The sequence below is a fragment of the Oncorhynchus mykiss genome, chromosome 4, assembly GCF_057628025.1.
Source record: "Oncorhynchus mykiss isolate SJ-2025 chromosome 4, ASM5762802v1, whole genome shotgun sequence".
Lineage (NCBI taxonomy): Eukaryota > Metazoa > Chordata > Actinopteri > Salmoniformes > Salmonidae > Oncorhynchus > Oncorhynchus mykiss.
In genome coordinates, this window is record NC_143025.1 from 73665277 (window position 1) to 73685577 (window position 20301).

At 45.4% G+C, this 20301-nt stretch overlaps 1 protein-coding gene across 1 annotated transcript in view; it reads left to right on the forward strand.

Moving 5' to 3' along the window:
* The window catches only part of syne1a (spectrin repeat containing, nuclear envelope 1a), a 178763-nt gene that overhangs the window by 156647 nt on the left and 1815 nt on the right, over window positions 1-20301 (forward strand). Inside the window, 16 exon segments of the mRNA XM_090232997.1 lie at window positions 148-310; window positions 613-800; window positions 3501-3651; window positions 4929-5111; window positions 5429-5566; window positions 6063-6254; window positions 6408-6729; window positions 9909-9977; window positions 10906-11051; window positions 11174-11300; window positions 11405-11616; window positions 16629-16835; window positions 16981-17109; window positions 17260-17523; window positions 17747-17839; window positions 18815-18873. Of these exon segments, the coding sequence (XP_090089123.1) occupies window positions 148-310; window positions 613-800; window positions 3501-3651; window positions 4929-5111; window positions 5429-5566; window positions 6063-6254; window positions 6408-6729; window positions 9909-9977; window positions 10906-11051; window positions 11174-11300; window positions 11405-11616; window positions 16629-16835; window positions 16981-17109; window positions 17260-17523; window positions 17747-17839; window positions 18815-18873 (2643 nt within the window).

Here is a 20301-nt window from a genome sequence, read left to right on the forward strand (position 1 = left end):
TGGTCGATATCTTCAGTGATTGTATGACTACATACAATAGGTAAGGTTTCTGTAATAGAATGTAGTAGAAGGAAGTTGTGGTAGTATTTAGTTTGTTTGTATGGAGGGTGACTGACTGAATCTAACATGACTGAATCTCTCTCTCAGGGTGAAGAAGTTGAGGGAGACGCTGGTTGCGGTGCAGCAGCTGGATAAGAACATGTGCAGTCTGCGCTCCTGGCTCGCTCACATCGAGACAGAGCTGACCAGACCTCTCGTCTACGACACCTGTGACGCGCAGGAGATACAGAGGAAACTCAACCAGCAGCAGGTAGGAGGAACACACACTCACTCTGAAAGAGACAGACAGGCAGGCAAGGCTAGCTACATGATCAGATCATGTGGTTTGATTTATTTCCTAAATTACGTGGTAAACATCTGAACAACTGGTGATGATGTAACAGGGTAGAAAGTCATCGCCCAAGTGAGGTCTTTATGGTATTTCAAGACAGTGTTTTTTTTCTCACCCACTGTTTCTGTTCCCTCCAATTCTACCCACTCTTCATCCCTTGACCTTTCTCCACCCATCCTCATCTTTCTTCTCTCTCTGCCTTCCCCTTTCTCCACCTCCAGGACATTCAGCGGGACATAGAGAAGCACAGTACTGGCGTGGCGTCTGTGTTGAACCTGTGTGAAGTGTTGCTACATGACTGTGACGCCTGTTCTACGGAGACAGAGTGTGACTCCATCCAGCAGGCCACCAGGGGCCTGGACCGACGCTGGAGGAACATCTGTGCCATGTCCATGGAAAGGAGGCTCAAGTGGGTCCTATACACATACAGTACAGTACACACACACACACACACACACACACACACACACACACACACACACGCACACACACGCACACACACACACACACACGCACACACACACACACGCACACACACACACACACACACACACACGCACACACACACACACGCACGCACACACGCACACACACACACACACGCACACACACACACACACACACACACACACACACACACACACACACACACACGCACACACACACACACACACGCACACACACACACACACGCACACACACACACAGTACATACAGTGGGGCAAAAACGTATTTAGTCAGCCACCAATTGTGCAAGTTCTCCCACTTAAAAAGATGAGAGAGGCCTGTAATTTTCATCATAGGTACGCTTCATCTATGATGGACAAAATGAGAAAAAAAATCCAGAAAAATCACATTGTAGGATTTTGAATGAATTTATTTGCAAATTATGGTGGAATATTTGGTCAATATTTGGTCACCTACAAACAAGCAAGATTTCTGGCTCTCACAGACCTGTAACTTCTTCTTTAAGAGGCTCCTCTGTCCTCCACTCGTTACCTGTATTAATGGCACCTGTTTAAACTTGTTATCTGTATAAATGACACCTGTCCACAAACTCAAACAGTCACACTCCAAACTCCACTATGGCCAAGAGCAAAGAGCTGTCAAAGGACACCAGAAACAAAATTGTAGACCTGCACCAGGCTGGGAAGACTGAATCTGCAATAGGTAAGCAGCTTGGTTTAAAGAAATCAACTGTGGGAGCAATTATTAGGAAATGGAAGACATACAAGACCACTGATAATCTCCCTCGGTCTGGGGCTCTACGCAAGATCTCACCCCATTGGGTCAAAATGATCACAAGAACGGTGAGCAAAAATCCCAGAACCACACGGGGGGACCTAGTGAATGACCTGCAGAGAGCTGGGACCAAAGTAACAAAGCCTACCATCAGTAACACACTACGCCGCCAGGGACTCAAATCCTGCAGTGCCAGACGTGTCCCCCTGCTTAAGCCAGTACATGTCCAGGCCCGTCTGAAGTTTGCTAGAGAGCATTTGGATGATCCAGAAGAAGATTTTGAGAATGTCATATGGTCAGATGAAACCAAAAAAGAACATTTTGGTTAAAACTCAACTCGTCGTGTTTGGAGGACAAAGAATGCTGAGTTGCATCCAAAGAACACCATACCTACTGTGAAGCATGGGGGTGGAAACATCATGCTTTGGGGCTGTTTTTCTACAAATGGACCAGACGACTGATCCGTGTAAAGGAAAGAATGAATGGGGCCATGTATCGTGAGATTTTGAGTGAAAACCTCCTTCCATCAGCAAGGGCATTGAAGATGAAACGTGGCTGGGTCTTTCAGCATGACAATGATCCCAAACACACCGCCCGGGCAACGAAGGAGTGGCTTCGTAAGAAGCATTTCAAGGACTGGCCTAGCCAGTCTCCAGATCTCAACCCCATAGAAAATATTTGGAGGGAGTTGAAAGTCCGTGTTACCCAGCAACAGCCCTAAAACATCACTGCTCTAGAGGAGATCTGCATGGAGGAATGGGCCAAAATACCAGCAACAGTGTGTGAAAACCTCGTGAAGACTTACAGAAAATGTTTGATCTCTGTCATTGCCAACAAAGGGTATATAACAAAGTATTGAGATAAACTTTTGTTATTGACCAAATACTTATTTTCCACCATAATTTGCAAATAAATTCATAAAAAATCCTACAATGTGATTTGCTGTATTTTCTTCCCTCATTTTGTCTGTCATAGTTGAAGTGTACCTATGATGAAAATTACAGGCCACTCTCATCTTTTTAAGTGGGAGAACTTGCATAATTGGTGGCTGACTAAATATTTTTTGGCCCCACTGTGTAGGAACTCTATTTTCTACTCTTGCAAACCTCCAGTGTGTCTAGGGATGCAAAGCTACCGGTAATTTACCAAAGTTATCGGAATCCTCTGTAATTTTGGTAATTAACAGGATATCTATTGCAATCTATGGTAACTTTGGTAATTTATACTTGAATACATTATTTGAAAAACTTTCGTAAATAGTAGTCATTTTGTAAATATGTGTTCATATCTTCCATGAGTTTCTAGGAAATAGGCCATATGGTTAAAGTGAAAATTGCCTAATTAATGAAAAATAAATAAATTCTAATAAACAATGCCATTATTTTAAATTAACTCTTTCAACTATTGTCTTTTTTCACAACTGCCACCAGTTTGGCCACAAAACATTTATAACAAAGACATAATGACATAGTAAAATAAATAAGAGTAAAAAAAAAAAAATATATTTCATGCTGAAACTCGCATATTAAACACCAACGGTATTCACTAAGTTGATGGTTTATTTTAAGGATAATGTTTTACAACTTTGTCATTCTATATTTGATTTTAAAATAATCTCTATTAGATTTGTTAAATATATTTTCCATGTGATAAGGCCACACAGAGGGCCAGAGATAATTACAGAAACCTGTGATAATCTGAAGTACCCAAAAAGGCCACTAGATGCCATCTAATAACATTCCATATATTCCTTGAAAGTTATCAAAATTCTGGTAGTTTACTGGTAAACTTCAAAAGTTTCCAGTAGTATACCCTCCCCTTGCAACCCTAAGTGTGTATCAAACGTCACTCTCTCATCTTCTTGTAGGATTGAGGAGACGTGGAGGCTGTGGCAGAAGTTTCTGGATGACTTCTCTCGGTTTGAGGAGTGGCTGAAGACCTCAGAGAGGACGGCTGCTCTTCCCAACTCCTCTGGAGTTCTATACACCATCGCAAAGGAGGAGCTCAAGAAGTTTGAGGTACAGGTTAGAGAGCGGTTGAAGTTTGAGGTACAGGTTAGAGAGCGGTCGAAGTTTGAGGTACAGGTTAGAGAGCGGTTGAAGTTTGAGGTGCAGGTTAGAGAGCGGTCGAAGTTTGAGGTACAGGTTAGAGAGCGGTTGAAGTTTGAGGTACAGGTTAGAGAGCGGTTGAAGTTTGAGGTACAGGTTAGAGAGCGGTTGAAGTTTGAGGTACAGGTTAGAGAGCGGTTGAAGTTTGAGGTGCAGGTTAGAGAGCGGTTGAAGTTTGAGGTGCAGGTTAGAGAGCGGTCGAAGTTTGAGGTACAGGTTAGAGAGCTGTTGAAGTTTGAGGTACAGGTTAGAGAGCGGTTGAAGTTTGAGGTACAGGTTAGAGAGCTGTTGAAGTTTGAGGTACAGGTTAGAGAGCGGTTGAAATTTGAGGTACAGGTTAGAGAGCTGTTGAAATTTGAGGTACAGGTTAGAGAGCGGTTGAAGTTTGAGGTACAGGTTAGAGAGCTGTTGAAGTTTGAGGTACAGGTTAGAGAGCGGTTGAAGTTTGAGGTACAGGTTAGAGAGCGGTTGAAGTTTGAGGTGCAGGTTAGAGAGCGGTCGAAGTTTGAGGTACAGGTTAGAGAGCGGTTGAAGTTTGAGGTACAGGTTAGAGAGCTGTTGAAGTTTGAGGTACAGGTTAGAGAGCGGTTGAAGTTTGAGGTACAGGTTAGAGAGCGTTTGAAGTTTGAGGTGCAGGTTAGAGAGCGGTCGAAGTTTGAGGTACAGGTTAGAGAGCGGTTGAAGTTTGAGGCACAGGTTAGCGGTTGAAGTTTGAGGCACAGGTTAGAGAGCGGTTGAAGTTTGAGGTACAGGTTAGAGAGCGGTTGTGGGCAGAGAAAAAGGAAGGAAAGGAGGGGAAGAGTTTAAATAGTTGTAAAGACAGGGTAGGAAGAGAGATCGAGAGATGAAGTAAGAATGAGAGAGCGTGTATGTACAGTGCAAAGTGAAGGGGGGGGGCATATGGGGTAAAGTGAGAGAGTGCAGAGTAAGAGAAGGGGGAGATCAGATTACTGGAATCTGTCTTTGCTGGCCGTCACATTTTTCCTGCAGTAGCTGACCAGGGCCAATGGGGTCATGTGTCAGTGTCATCCCAGAATACCACAGGCTTACTTGAAACCGTTTTTGGGTCAAAATAATCAACCAGTTACACATACTGAGACCACCAACCTTACATTTACTTTGTATTTTATTTTGTATGTGTACAGTATTTGTATAAAATTTTCATTCTGATCATGTGTGTGTCCTAGGCCTTCCAGAGGCAGGTCCAGGAGTTTCTGACCCAGCTGGAGCTGATCAATAAGCAGTACCGCCGACTGGCCAGAGAGAACCGCACAGACTCCTCCTGCCGCCTCCGTGAAATGGTGCATGATGGGAACCGGCGCTGGGACAACCTGCAGAAGAGGGTTGCCTCCATCCTGCGCAGGCTCAAGGTATGCTGGGAAATGTCATGATGTCATAACATATGTTATGAAACATGGTGATGATATAGCAGAGCCAGGTCAGGTCAAGATTTATCACATCATTTTGTTGTGAAGATAAAAGAGTAGAAACTCACAAATACTTAGTTTCACTCTGATCACTGTTTTAGTCTAGATATTAAACAGACCTATAACACTGTTTTAGTCTAGTTATTAAACACACCTATAACACTGTTATAATTTAGTTATTAAACAGCCCTATAACACTGTTTTAATCTAGTTATTAAACAGCCCTATAACACTGTTTCACTCTCTGTGTGTTCTCTCAGCACTTTATTGGTCAGAGGGAGGAGTTTGAGACAGCTAGAGACAGCATCCTGGTGTGGCTCACTGAGATGGACCTGCAGCTCACCAACATAGAACACTTCTCAGAGTGTGATGTTCAGGCTAAGATCAAACAGCTAAGGGTAAGAACCAGTGGAGGCTGCTGGGGGGAGGACGGCTCATAATAATGTCTGGAATGGATCAAATGGAATGGCATCAAACACATGGAAACCATGGAAACCATGATGTGTTTGATGTATTTGATACGGTTCCACTGATTCCACTCCAGTCATTACCATGAGCCCGTCGCCCCCAATTAAGGTGCCACCAACCTCCTGTGGTAAGAACAGTGTGTCCCGAGTGTGCGTGCATGCATACGTGCGTGCATTCGAGTACGTGTGTGTGAATTTGAATGCTATATTTTCAATGTTTTTTTTAGTTTGAATGAACTCTCTATGACGGCTTGGCAATTTAACTATCTGACTTGGTCTCCTCCTGTGCTGTATGTAACTAGTATCCTCCCATGACGGATTTAACTGGCATAACAAATAGAGATAAAAGCATTTCCCCGATTCCCCTTGGAAACATACTGAAACGTCTAACCCCTGACCTTTGCCCTCTGTGTGTGTGTGTGTTCAGGCGTTCCAGCAGGAGATCTCTCTGAACACAGGGCAGATTGAGCTGGTGTTCAGGCAGGGGGAGGCCCTGATAGAGAAGAGTGAGCCTCTGGATGGTGCTGTTCTAGAGGAGGAACTGGAGGAGCTACAGAGGTACTGGCAGGAGGTGTTTGGACGTGTCGACAGATACTACAAGAAGCTGACACGCCTGCCTGTGAGTAATGTATTTTTCTTACAGAACACACACACACACACTACAAGAAGATATGGTCCATTTGCCAATATGATATAACTATCATAACCTCGTACACACACCTAGCACGCGCATACAAACGCACACACTCACTCCCCCTCTCCTTCCCTTCAGCTTGCCGATGATGAACTAGACTGTTCTGACCGAGATCTGGACATGGACGAGTCGGCTGATCTCTCTGACCTGCAGTGGGGTGACTCCTCTCTCCCCTGCCCCTCCAGTCTCCCCACCTCGGGCTCTGTCCTCCCCCCACAGGCGGACCGCTCGGGCCGGGACACCCCAGCCAGCATGGACTCTATCCCACTGGAGTGGGACCACGACTACGACCTGAGCCGGGGGCTTGAGAGTGCTGGAGGGCGGGGTCTGGGGTCAGAAAGGGGCAGAGGACAGGAGCAGGAGGAGGAGTACCTCAGGTCGGCTGCCGCTGTATTGTCAGGTTAGTATAATACTACTACAGACTGCCGCTGTGTTGTCAGGTTAGTATAATACTACTACAGACTGCCGCTGTGTTGTCAGGTTAGTATAATACCACTACAGACTGCCGCTGTGTTGTCAGGTTAGTATAAAACTACTACAGACTGCCGCTGTGTTGTCAGGTTAGCATAATACTACTACAGACTGCCGCTGTTTGTCAGGTTAGTATAATACTACTACAGACTGCCACTGTTGTCAGGGTTAGTATAATACTACTACAGACTGCCACTGTGTTGTCAGGATAGTATAATACTACTACAGACTGCCGCTGTGTTGTCAGGTTAGTATAATACTACTACAGACTGCCACTGTTGTCAGGTTAGTATAATACTACTACAGACTGCCGCTGTGTTGTCAGGTTAGTATAATACCACTACAGACTGCCGCTGTGTTGTCAGGTTAGTGTAATACTACTACAGACTGCCGCTGTGTTGTCAGGTTAGTATAATACCACTACAGACTGCCGCTGTGTTGTCAGGTTAGTATAATACCACTAGAGACTGCCGCTGTGTTGTCAGGTTAGTATAATACTACTACAGACTGCCGCTGTATTGTCAGGTTAGTATAATATCACTAGAGACTTCCGCTGTGTTGTCAGGTTAGTATAATACTACTACAGACTGCCGCTGTATTGTCAGGTTGGTATAATACTACTACAGACTGCCGCTGTATTGCCAGGTTGGTATAATACTACTACAGACTGCCGCTGTGTTGTCAGGTTGGTATAATACTACTACAGACTGCCACTGTGTTGTCAGGTTGGTATAAAACTACTACAGACTGCCGCTGTGTTGTCAGGTTAGTATAATACTACTACAGACTGCCACTGTTGTCAGGTTAGTATAATACTACTACAGACTGCCGCTGTGTTGTCAGGTTAGTATAATACCACTACAGACTGCCGCTGTGTTGTCAGGTTAGTATAATACTACTACAGACTGCCGCTGTGTTGTCAGGTTAGTATAATACCACTACAGACTGCCGCTGTGTTGTCAGGTTAGTATAATACCACTAGAGACTGCCGCTGTGTTGTCAGGTTAGTATAATACTACTACAGACTGCCGCTGTATTGTCAGGTTAGTATAATACCACTAGAGACTGCCGCTGTGTTGTCAGGTTAGTATAATACTACTACAGACTGCCGCTGTATTGTCAGGTTAGTATAATATCACTAGAGACTGCCGCTGTGTTGTCAGGTTAGTATAATACTACTACAGACTGCCGCTGTATTGTCAGGTTGGTATAATACTACTACAGACTGCCGCTGTATTGCCAGGTTGGTATAATACTACTACAGACTGCCGCTGTGTTGTCAGGTTGGTATAATACTACTACAGACTGCCACTGTGTTGTCAGGTTGGTATAAAACTACTACAGACTGCCGCTGTGTTGTCAGGTTAGTATAAAACTACTACAGACTGCCACTGTTGTCAGGTTAGTATAATACTACTACAGACTGCCGCTGTGTTGTCAGGTTAGTATAATACCACTACAGACTGCCGCTGTGTTGTCAGGTTAGTATAATACTACTACAGACTGCCGCTGCGTTGTCAGGTTAGTATAATACCACTACAGACTGCCGCTGTGTTGTCAGGTTAGTATAATACCACTAGAGACTGCCGCTGTGTTGTCAGGTTAGTATAATACTACTACAGACTGCCGCTGTATTGTCAGGTTAGTATAATATCACTAGAGACTGCCGCTGTGTTGTCAGGTTAGTATAATACTACTACAGACTGCCGCTGTATTGTCAGGTTGGTATAATACTACTACAGACTGCCGCTGTATTGCCAGGTTGGTATAATACTACTACAGACTGCCGCTGTGTTGTCAGGTTGGTATAATACTACTACAGACTGCCACTGTGTTGTCAGGTTGGTATAAAACTACTACAGACTGCCGCTGTGTTGTCAGGTTAGTATAATACTACTACAGACTGCCACTGTGTTGTCAGGTTGGTATAATACTACTACAGACTGCCGCTGTGTTGTCAGGTTGGTATAATACTACTACAGACTGCCGCTGTATTGTCAGGTTGGTATAATACTACTACAGACTGCCGCTGTGTTGTCAGGTTAGTATAATACTACTACAGACTGCCGCTGTATTGTCAGGTTGGTATAATACTACTACAGACTGCCGCTGTGTTGTCAGGTTGGTATAATACTACTACAGACTGCCGCTGTGTTGTCAGGTTGGTATAATACTACTACAGACTGCCGCTGTATTGTCAGGTTGGTATAATACTACTACAGACTGCCGCTGTGTTGTCAGGTTAGTATAATACTACTACAGACTGCCGCTGTGTTGTCAGGTTGGTATAAAACTACTACAGACTGCCGCTGTGTTGTCAGGTTAGTATAATACTACTACAGACTGCCACTGTTGTCAGGTTAGTATAATACTACTACAGACTGCCACTGTGTTGTCAGGTTGGTATAAAACTACTACAGACTGCCGCTGTGTTGTCAGGTTAGTATAATACTACTACAGACTGCCGCTGTGTTGTCAGGTTGGTATAATACTACTACAGACTGCCGCTGTGTTGTCAGGTTAGTATAATACTACTACAGACTGCCGCTGTGTTGTCAGGCTGGTATAATACTACTACAGACTGCCGCTGTGTTGTCAGGTTAGTATAATACTACTACAGACTGCCGCTGTATTGTCAGGTTAGTATAATACTACTACAGACTGCCACTGTGTTGTCAGGTTGGTATAATACTACTACAGACTGCCGCTGTATTGTCAGGTTGGTATAATACTACTACAGACTGCCGCTGTGTTGTCAGGTTGGTATAATACTACTACAGACTGCTGCTGGAGATGGACAGATCAATACTTTATTGATAAGTGTTTTATTGATGTCCAAGGGGAATTCACTGTTATACAAACAACAAAAATAATAACAAGGATATACTGCAAGAAGTTCTCCCATCAAAGTGATCGTTTACTTAGGATATTTGTAGCATTTAAAAAGCCCATGCATCTACACCAGCATTAAATAGATTACCAGTTCTCAAACATGTGAAATTAAGAGTAATAGGATGAAAAAAGCATACAATTAAACCTATACACACTACCTACTTGTCCAATGTCCCTTGTTCTAATTGTGAGGACTGTGCATATCTCTCTTTGCAGATGTAGTTATACCAGAAAGCCCAGAGGCCTATATAAAACTGACAGAGAGCACACTGAGATCCTCCTCTGGTAGGCAACTAGCCACACTAGCATGCTAACGTGCTTAAGCACAAATACCATATAATTTACCATAGCATGCTAACGTGCTTAAGCACAAATACCATATAATTTGCCATAGCATGCTAACGTGCTTAAGCACAAATACCATATAATTTGCCATAGCATGTTAATAAAGTATGATGAGCAAACAAGGCATATGTGTAATTTATCATCGCATGTCAATAACATATCACAAAACTAAATATACTAACATGCCTGTTCAACTGTGGTAAATTAACATAGCGTGCATCATTCACCATTGTTGCAAGCACAATCATTATTCAAGAATGTATACACCGTATAAGAATGTATACACCATATAAGAATGTATACACCATATAAGAATGTATACACCGTATAAGAATGTATACACCATATAAGAATGTATACACCGTATAAGAATGTATACACAATATAAGAATGTATACACCATATAAGAATGTATACACCATATAAGAATGTATACACCATATAAGAATGTATACACCGTATAAGAATGTATACACCGTATAAGAATGTATACACCGTATAAGAATGTATACACCATATAAGAATGTATACACCATATAATAATGTATACACCATATAAGAATGTATACACCATATAAGAATGTATACACAATAGCATGCTAAAGCACTTTTCCATTCACCTTTATTGGTATCACATCACGCAACTGATCATATAAACCACCTACTTTTCCTTCTTTGTTTGCAGTTTTTCAACACTGACTAACTTTTAACATTGCTTGTTTTTTCCATTATGAGCATGTTCTCAAAGGTGGACCAGTCTGCCAGTATCTACCACTACTGTTTGTCAAAATGAAATTGTAGACTGGCAAAAAACAAACCCCCAGAGAATTCTCTCTCCTTGTTGGCTGACCCCCTCCTGACCCCACAGGTGAGCCAGGTCAGCTGGAGGCCCACCTGAGACAGTTGGACCAGGCTGTGGACTCTGGCCGCTACTCTGTCCAGCAGGGAGAGGCGGCTGCCTGCAGTGGCCAGGCCAGCACCAGCCCTGAGCTGGACTCGACTTACATGGGCTATGTGAGGGCTTTCTCTCTTAGAAAATCTCCTTGTAATAGTATGGCTAAAACTGTAAGAAATATACAGAAAAACCCAAATGTCATGTCGTAGCATGATAAGACTATGTTCCCTGTCTGTTGTAGATGCGTCTGATGGGAGAGTGTCGGGGCAGTATAGATGCAGTGAAGAGGGCTGGAGGACAGCTGACTGAGGAGGATGATGACATGCCAGGACTCACCAACCCCACCAGCACAGACAGCCAGAGTGCAGGTTGGTGATACACACACAAACACACATACACACACTCTCTCTCGCTTATTATAATCAATAATGTGGGATGAGTCAACTGAAACTGTGTTACTTCTCTCCCCAAGGTGTGATTGAGCGCTGGGAGCTGATCCAGGCTCGGTCTCTGAGGGACAAACACAGACAGAAGCAGAACCTGCAGCAGTGTCACCAGCTGATCTCAGACCTGCAGACCATGAGGGCATGGCTGTGCGAGGCAGAGGCAGAGCTGGGACAGCTACGGGTGCTAGACCTCAGCACAGACATACACACCATCCAACAGAGGATCAGAAAGCTCAAGGTGTGTGTGCGTGCATCTTATGTATACCATTTGCATCTATGTGCCACATGATACCCATGGTCTCTATGATTTCCCATACCCATGTACAGTGTAATCACGAGCCTGCGGGTCCAGTGCCCAGGCAGAGACCTATATAGCACAAACACATCACCCCAGCTGCTGTAGTCTGTAACACATCAGACCAGCTGCTGCAGTCTGTAACACATCAGACCAGCTGCTGCAGTCTGTAACACATCAGACCAGCTGCTGTAGTTTGTTACACATCACCCCAGCTGCTGGAGTCTGTTACACATCAAACCAGCTGCTGTAGTCTGTAACACATCAGACCAGCTGCTGTAGTCTGTAACACATCAGAACAGCTACTGTAGTCTGTCACACATTCCAGCTGCTGCAGTCTGTTACACATCAGACCAGCTGCTGTAGTCTGTAACACATCACACCAGCTGCTGCAGTCTGTAACACATCAGACCAGCTGCTGTAGTCTGTAACACATCAGACCAGCTGCTGTAGTCTGTAACACATCAGACAGCCCAGCTGCTGTAGTCTGTAACACATCAGACAGCCCAGCTGCTGTAGTCTGTAATACATCAGACAGGCCAGCTGCTGTAGTCTGTAACACATCAGACCAGCTGCTGTAGTCTGTAACACATCAGACCAGCTGCTGTAGTCTGTAACACATCAGACCAGCTGCTGTAGTCTGTAACACATCAGACAGCCCAGCTGCTGTAGTCTGTAACACATCAGACCAGCTGCTGTGGTCTGTAACACATCAGACCAGCTGCTGTAGTCTGTAACTCATAACACATTCCAGCTGCTGTAGTCTGTAACACATGACACAGCCCAGCTGCTGTAGTCTGTAACACATCACACATTCCAGCTGCTGTAGTCTGTAACACATGACACAGCCCAGCTGCTGTAGTCTGTAACACATCACACATTCCAGCTGCTGTAGTCTGTAACACATGACACAGCCCAGCTGCTGTAGTCTGTAACACATCAGACCAGCTGCTGTGGTCTGTAACACATCAGATCAGCTGCTGTAGTCTGTAACACATCACACATTCCAGCTGCTGTAGTCTGTAACACATGACACAGACCAGCTGCTGTAGTCTGTAACACATCACACATTCCAGCTGCTGTAGTCTGTAACACATGACACAGCCCAGCTGCTGTAATCTGTAACACATGACACAGCCCAGCTGTTGTAGTCTGTTACACATGACACAGCCCAGCTGCTGTAGTCTGTTACACATCAGACCAGCTACTGTAGTATGTAACACATTAGACAGGCCAGCTGCTGTGGTCTGTAACACATCACACATGCCAGCTGCTGTAGTCTGTAAAACATCAGACCAGCTGCTGTAGTCTGTAACACATCAGTCCAACTGCTGTAGTCTGTAACACATCAGTCCAGCTGCTGTAGTCTGTAACACATCACACATTCCAGCTGCTGTAGTCTGTAACACATCAGACAGGCCAGCTGCTGTAGTCTGTAACACATTAGACAGGCCATCTGCTGTAGTCTGTAACACATCAGACAGCCTATCTGCTGTAGTCTGTAACACATTAGACAGCCTATCTGCTGTAGTCTGTAACACATTAGACAGGCCATCTGCTGTAGTCTGTAACACATCAGACAGCATATCTGCTGTAGTCTGTAACACACAGCCCAGCTACTGTAGTCTGTAACACGTCAGACAGCCCAGCAGCTGTAGTCTGTAACACATCACACAGCCTAGCTGCTGTGGTCTGTAACACATCAGACAGCCCAGCTGCTGTGGTCTGTAACACATCACACAGGCCAGCTGCTGTAGTCTGTAACACATCAGACAGCCCAGCTGCTGTGGTCTGTAACACATCACACAGGCCAGCTGCTGTAGTCTGTAACACATCAGACTGGCCAGCTGCTGTAGTCTGTAACACATCACACATTCCAGCTGCTGTAGTCTGTAACACTTCACACAACCCAGCCACAGTCTGTTACACATCAGACCAGCTGCTGTAGTCTGTAACACATCAGACCAGCTGCTGTAGTCTGTAACACATCAGACCAGCTGCTGTAGTCTGTTACACATCAGACCAGCTGCTGTAGTCTGTAACACATCAGACCAGCTACTGTAGTCTGTAACACATCAGACAGCCCAGCTGCTGTAGTCTGTAATACATCAGACAGGCCAGCTGCTGTAGTCTGTAACACATCAGACCAGCTGCTGTAGTCTGTAACACATCACACAGCCCAGCTGTTGTAGTCTGTAACACATCAGACCAGCTGCTGTGGTCTGTAACACATCAGACCAGCTTCTGTAGTCTGTAACACATCACACATTCCAGCTGCTGTAGTCTGTAACACATCACACAGCCCAGCTGCTGTAGTCTGTAACACATCACACAGCCCAACTGCTGTAGTCTCTAACACATCACACAGCCCAGCTGTTGTAGTCTGTAACACATCAGACCAGCTGCTGCAGTCTGTAACACATCAGACCAGCTGCTGTAGTCTGTAACACATCACACATTCCAGCTGCTGTAGTCTGTAACACATGACATAGCCCAGCTGCTGTAGTCTGTAACACATCACACAGCCCAGCTGCTGTAGTCTGTAACACATCACACAGCCCAACTGCTGTAGTCTCTAACAAATCACACAGCCCAGCTGCTGTAGTCTGTAACACATTAGACAGGCCATCTGCTGTAGTCTGTAACACATCAGACAGCATATCTGCTGTAGTCTGTAACACACAGCCCAGCTACTGTAGTCTGTAACACGTCAGACAGCCCAGCAGCTGTAGTCTGTAACACATCACACAGCCTAGCTGCTGTGGTCTGTAACACATCAGACAGCCCAGCTGCTGTGGTCTGTAACACATCACACAGGCCAGCTGCTGTAGTCTGTAACACATCAGACAGCCCAGCTGCTGTGGTCTGTAACACATCACACAGGCCAGCTGCTGTAGTCTGTAACACATCAGACTGGCCAGCTGCTGTAGTCTGTAACACATCACACATTCCAGCTGCTGTAGTCTGTAACACTTCACACAACCCAGCCACAGTCTGTTACACATCAGACCAGCTGCTGTAGTCTGTAACACATCAGACCAGCTGCTGTAGTCTGTAACACATCAGACCAGCTGCTGTAGTCTGTTACACATCAGACCAGCTGCTGTAGTCTGTAACACATCAGACCAGCTACTGTAGTCTGTAACACATCAGACAGCCCAGCTGCTGTAGTCTGTAATACATCAGACAGGCCAGCTGCTGTAGTCTGTAACACATCAGACCAGCTGCTGTAGTCTGTAACACATCACACAGCCCAGCTGTTGTAGTCTGTAACACATCAGACCAGCTGCTGTGGTCTGTAACACATCAGACCAGCTTCTGTAGTCTGTAACACATCACACATTCCAGCTGCTGTAGTCTGTAACACATCACACAGCCCAGCTGCTGTAGTCTGTAACACATCACACAGCCCAACTGCTGTAGTCTCTAACACATCACACAGCCCAGCTGTTGTAGTCTGTAACACATCAGACCAGCTGCTGTAGTCTGTAACACATCAGACCAGCTGCTGTAGTCTGTAACACATCACACATTCCAGCTGCTGTAGTCTGTAACACATGACACAGCCCAGCTGCTGTAGTCTGTAACACATCACACAGCCCAGCTGCTGTAGTCTGTAACACATCACACAGCCCAACTGCTGTAGTCTCTAACAAATCACACAGCCCAGCTGTTGTAGTCTGTAACACATCAGACCAGCTGCTGTAGTCTGTAACACATCAGACCAGCTGCTGTAGTCTGTAACACATCACACATTCCAGCTGCTGTAGTCTGTAACACATGACACAGCCCAGCTGCTGTAGTCTGTAACACATCACACAGCCCAGCTGTTGTAGTCTGTTACACACGATACAGCCCAGCTGCTGTAGTCTGTTACACATCAGACCAGCTGCTGTAGTCTGTAACACATTAGACAGGCCATCTGCTGTAGTCTGTAACACATCACACAGGCCAGCTGCTGTAGTCTGTAAAACATCAGACCAGCTGCTGTAGTCTGTAACACATCACACAGTCCAGCTGCTGTAGTCTGTAGCACATCAGACCAGCTGTTGTAGTCTGTAACACATCAGTCCAGCTGCTGTAGTCTGTAACACATCAGACAGCCTATCTGCTGTAGTCTGTAACACTTTAGAAAGCCTATCTGCTGTAATCTGTAACACATCACACAGGCCAGCAGCTGTAGTCTGTAACACATCAGACAGCCCAGCTGCTGTGGTCTGTAACACATCATACTGGCCAGCTGCTGTAGTCTGTAACACATCAGACTGGCCAGCTGCTGTAGTCTGTAACACATCACACATTGCAGCTGCTGTAGTCTGTAACACATCACACAGCCCAGCTGCTGTAGTCTGTAACACATCAGACAGCCCAGCTGCTGTGGTCTGTAACACATCATACTGGCCAGCTGCTGTAGTCTGTAACACATCAGACTGGCCAGCTGCTGTAGTCTGTAACACATCACACATTCCAGCTGCTGTAGTCTGTAACACATCACACATCCCAGCTGCTGTAGTCTGTAATACTTCACACAACCCAGCTGCTGTAGTCTGTAACACTTCACACAACCCAGCTGCTGTAGTCTGTAACACATCAGACCCAAGAATGTCAACAGACTATAAATAGCCCGGCTGATCTGAAGCCTGGTGGGGTTCGCTAACCTACACCTAGTTTACTGACACCTACTGTTAGTGTTCCTGTACTAGCTCTGCTCTGTCATCACCAAGCCTATTTATAACTACTGTAAACCAGTAAAGGGCAGTATGGGTCAGTCTACCTACAGTACTTATCCCTTTATTATATTTATTATACATTATACTGATAGTGTTACACATAGTGTATATGCACGTGGTAAACATTCCCATACGGTCCAACACGTAACATAACAATTCCACAAATACTTACAAACAAACAGCCAAACACACACAGTCACTCATTTATCCTCTCCACTCTTCCAGGAGCTGCAGAAGACCATGGACGGCCACAAGTCCCAGGTCCTGTCAATCAACCTGAGCAGCGCTGACTTCCTCCAATCAGATCCCGACTCAAAGGAGGCGTGGGAGCTGAGGGACGGGCTGAAGGAGATGAACTCACGCTGGGATTGGCTGGGCTCATCGCTGGAGGACTGGAGGGCAGAGCTACAGAGGGCCCTGATGCAGTGTCAGGTACAACAAACACGTACATGTAAACGTACACAGTCATACACACACACATAAAAGAAACCTGTGTTATTCTGTCTGTTAATCATCTGTCATCTCTCTCTCTTCTCTCTTCTCTCATCTCTCATCTCTCTTCTCTCTCTCTCTCTAGGAGTTCCATGAGCTGAGCCACGGTCTGCTGTTGTGGTTGGAGAACATTGATCGTAGGAGGAACGAGGTTGTCCCCATCCCCCCCAGGCTCGACCGTGAAACACTACGGGCTCACCACAGAACACTCACGGTACTTTCCACACCAATACACACAAACTGTGGGCAACACTCCAAATCTGTTTATCCTCTCAAAAGACCAATATCCTAAAGGATTGTAGCCTAGCCCAAATCAATTATATTTACCACTACCCCTCTCACCTCCTTCCCCATTCACCTCCAGCAAATCAAGCGTGAGCTGCTGGACTCCCAGCAGAAGGCTTCCTCCCTCCAAGAGCTCTCAGCCCAGCTGCTTGTCCACACCCAGGCCACGTCCCAAAGCCAACCCCAGGCTTCAAAGCAGGCCCAGAACCAGCTCCAGGGTAGTGAGCATCTGGAGGCCCAGGAGAAGGTGCATGTGATCGGGAACAGGCTGCGGCTGCTCCTCCGGGAGGTCAGCACTGACCTGGAGGGCCTGGAGAGGAGACTGGAAACCATGGACACACAGGTCAGAGGAAAATACACATAAGACCTACAGCCGTATCACATACATTTACAGTGTGGGCTTTTTAGTGCAACCATTATGACAATCACTCTCCAGGTAACTAGTTAGTACTAGTGAATGAAATAGTGAAATGCACCCTGTGTGTCCGGATGAGCATCAAGAGAAAAATCAAGACTAGTCTTCAGACTGACTGTCTGTCCTTGTCCACATTATTGATCCTTTGTAGGACTCACTGCCTTTGTCTGCTGTGGACAAATCTGACATCTCTGGATCCACCAGCCCCGTCTCAGAGGGGACCTCAACGAGTCGCCGGCGATCGGTAATGTCTCCCTTTGTACCTATCTAGGATGTCACAGTCCTTTACCGGGGGCTGTTATGTGTGTAGAAAGTCATTAGTGTGGGGTATACTGGTTAGAGAAACAGCGATTCACCCTGACCGATATAGAGAGTGATTTATAGAGTGATCTCCCAAATGTTATTCTTAACCCAAAATGTCACCCCCTTTCCCTCTCCCAATGCATGCTAACCCCACAGGACAACTCTCTACCCCAGCTTTTACCCCGCAGCCACCCACCAGCCCTTTCTGTTTTCATTCAGTTAATTAAGGCAATTCATTGACGTTGCATTTTACCCTTTGTTTATAGATTGCTTTATTGCTGCCCTGCTAATATGACGCTACACCACTAAGGAATATATTGCCCCACAAGCTGTTGTTCTTTGAGATGGGTTTTTGCTACCTTCACCATGTAGACCTGCGTAGCCAAAAATGCACAAGAAACACTGGCTTTTCACTAACTGACGCTTTTTAGAGGAGAATTGTAGTGTTCGCCAGTAGCGTAATTGCAACTAATTATAAACATCAATGCTTCTAGTCATTACAGCCCACTGTAACGCCACTATATCATCATCATCATTTATTAATCAAATCCTGAAGCATTACTAATCATTGGCAACAAATAAACATGTCAAATGAACAGGATAACAACATTTCATGTATTTTCTAGCCACCTATAGATGCTAATATACAGTATGTTTGATGAACATATCTGTAAATGAATTGTTGTAATTGTAATTCTTAAACAATCCAATGTGAAAAGCCCGGTTTCTTGATACTCCTATCACCATCATGGATGTTGTTGCTGCACTTTAGTTGTTGGTGTTCTATTGATGTTACTGCTCTTTCTGTTATTTGTGGGTTGTTTTTTTTCTCTCATCTGAAGCTTGGTGTTTATTTGCTCCGGACTGAACCATTCTTTCTTTCTTTTACCCCCGTCCTGCTCATTGCGTGGTACAGCCCCGGGGCAAAAGTAGTCATGCCCACCCAGGACCCCCCGAGAGCGGCCCACATCACAGGTACCTCTCTCCTGGACTCTAGAACCATGGGAGGATGATGGAACCATGACTGCATACTTTGTACCTGTACAAATTATTAACCCAATCAGTCAATCATTCAAATCAATTATACTCTATGCATCCTCTATATGGTTAGGAAACCGATCCTAAACCAGTTCGTTAGGGCAGAAGCTGTGATAGGTCCTCTGATAGGTCCTCTTCTGCCTCTCTTATCTGTTGAGAAATGATGCATCCTCTTTAACCCTCCAAACTTCCCCAACGTTGGCCCATATGAGTTCCATGATCTTCCTTCCTTCTAGAAGCGACGTAACCAAGCCAGCTGTTAAAAGTCGTGAATCACCTAGTTCAGGGGATTCCTTTCTTCCTTTATTGAATGAAAGTGGAATGTTTTCTGTTCTTTCATTGCTCTCTGCTGCTGTGCTCTGCTGTCTGAACGATGCTGCCAACGCTTGTCTGTCATCTTTTTACTGCTCACCTATCTGGCACCACTAATCCCTGTAGTTATTTCTCACCCACTAGATGGCATTATCTGAATATACAGTATCTGTTTCGCCCCCCTCTTCTTTGCTGACTCACTTTGCCTTCTGATTTTTTCTTAGTCACTTTCCCTCCCTCTATTCCTCTCTTTCTCTTAATAGAAAACTAGCTATCAGCTGTAATGAACTGTCTGAATCTCTTCCTCCTTCCTTTCTCTCCATCTCTATTTTCCCTTCATCCCCCTCTCACCGCCGTACTAATAACCCACCCACCTCTGTACTGCTCTCTTTGTTCTTTTGAGTCTTCACTCCGTGCTTTCTATTAAATGGATCCTAATAATGACATGTAGGCCGGGTTGAAGCCTGGCCCTAAATTAGCTCAGGGATGAGTGGTCGAGAAAAGGTAATGAGGCTCTGTTGGGGCTGATGGGCTCCATTGTATGAACAGGCCCAAGCTCTGCTAGCTCCCTGTTACTCACTAATTGGCTTCGGAAATTGAAATCTAGTAGACGAGGTTGCCATGGAGATCAGGGGGTTCTTTGCGGCCCCAAACTGTGGATCTCCTGAGGTAGGGCTGCTGAGGTAAAACACACATCACAATGCTCTCACCATTAATTTAAACTATTAATGAGAGATAGAGACATGTAGATAGAGACATAGGGTGTGGATGGCCTTCAGACAGACAGACTGCTAACAGCTTCCTCCCCCAGGCCACCAGGCAGCCCTGTGAGGATGAGGCCAGGTGGAGGAACGCAGCGTTCCTCTCTCCTCTTGGCTCCTTCTCTGTGAGTCTCTGGAGGGGTCTCTGGTACAGCGGTCTCTGCTCGGAATGAGACGTGGCATTGAACTCTCACACAGTCGGCTGTACGGCCAGGGTTTCTCACTCAGTGAGAAAAACAAGACTGAGACAGCTAGGAGGGATTTTACTTCATGTTCCCTGTGCATAGGAGAG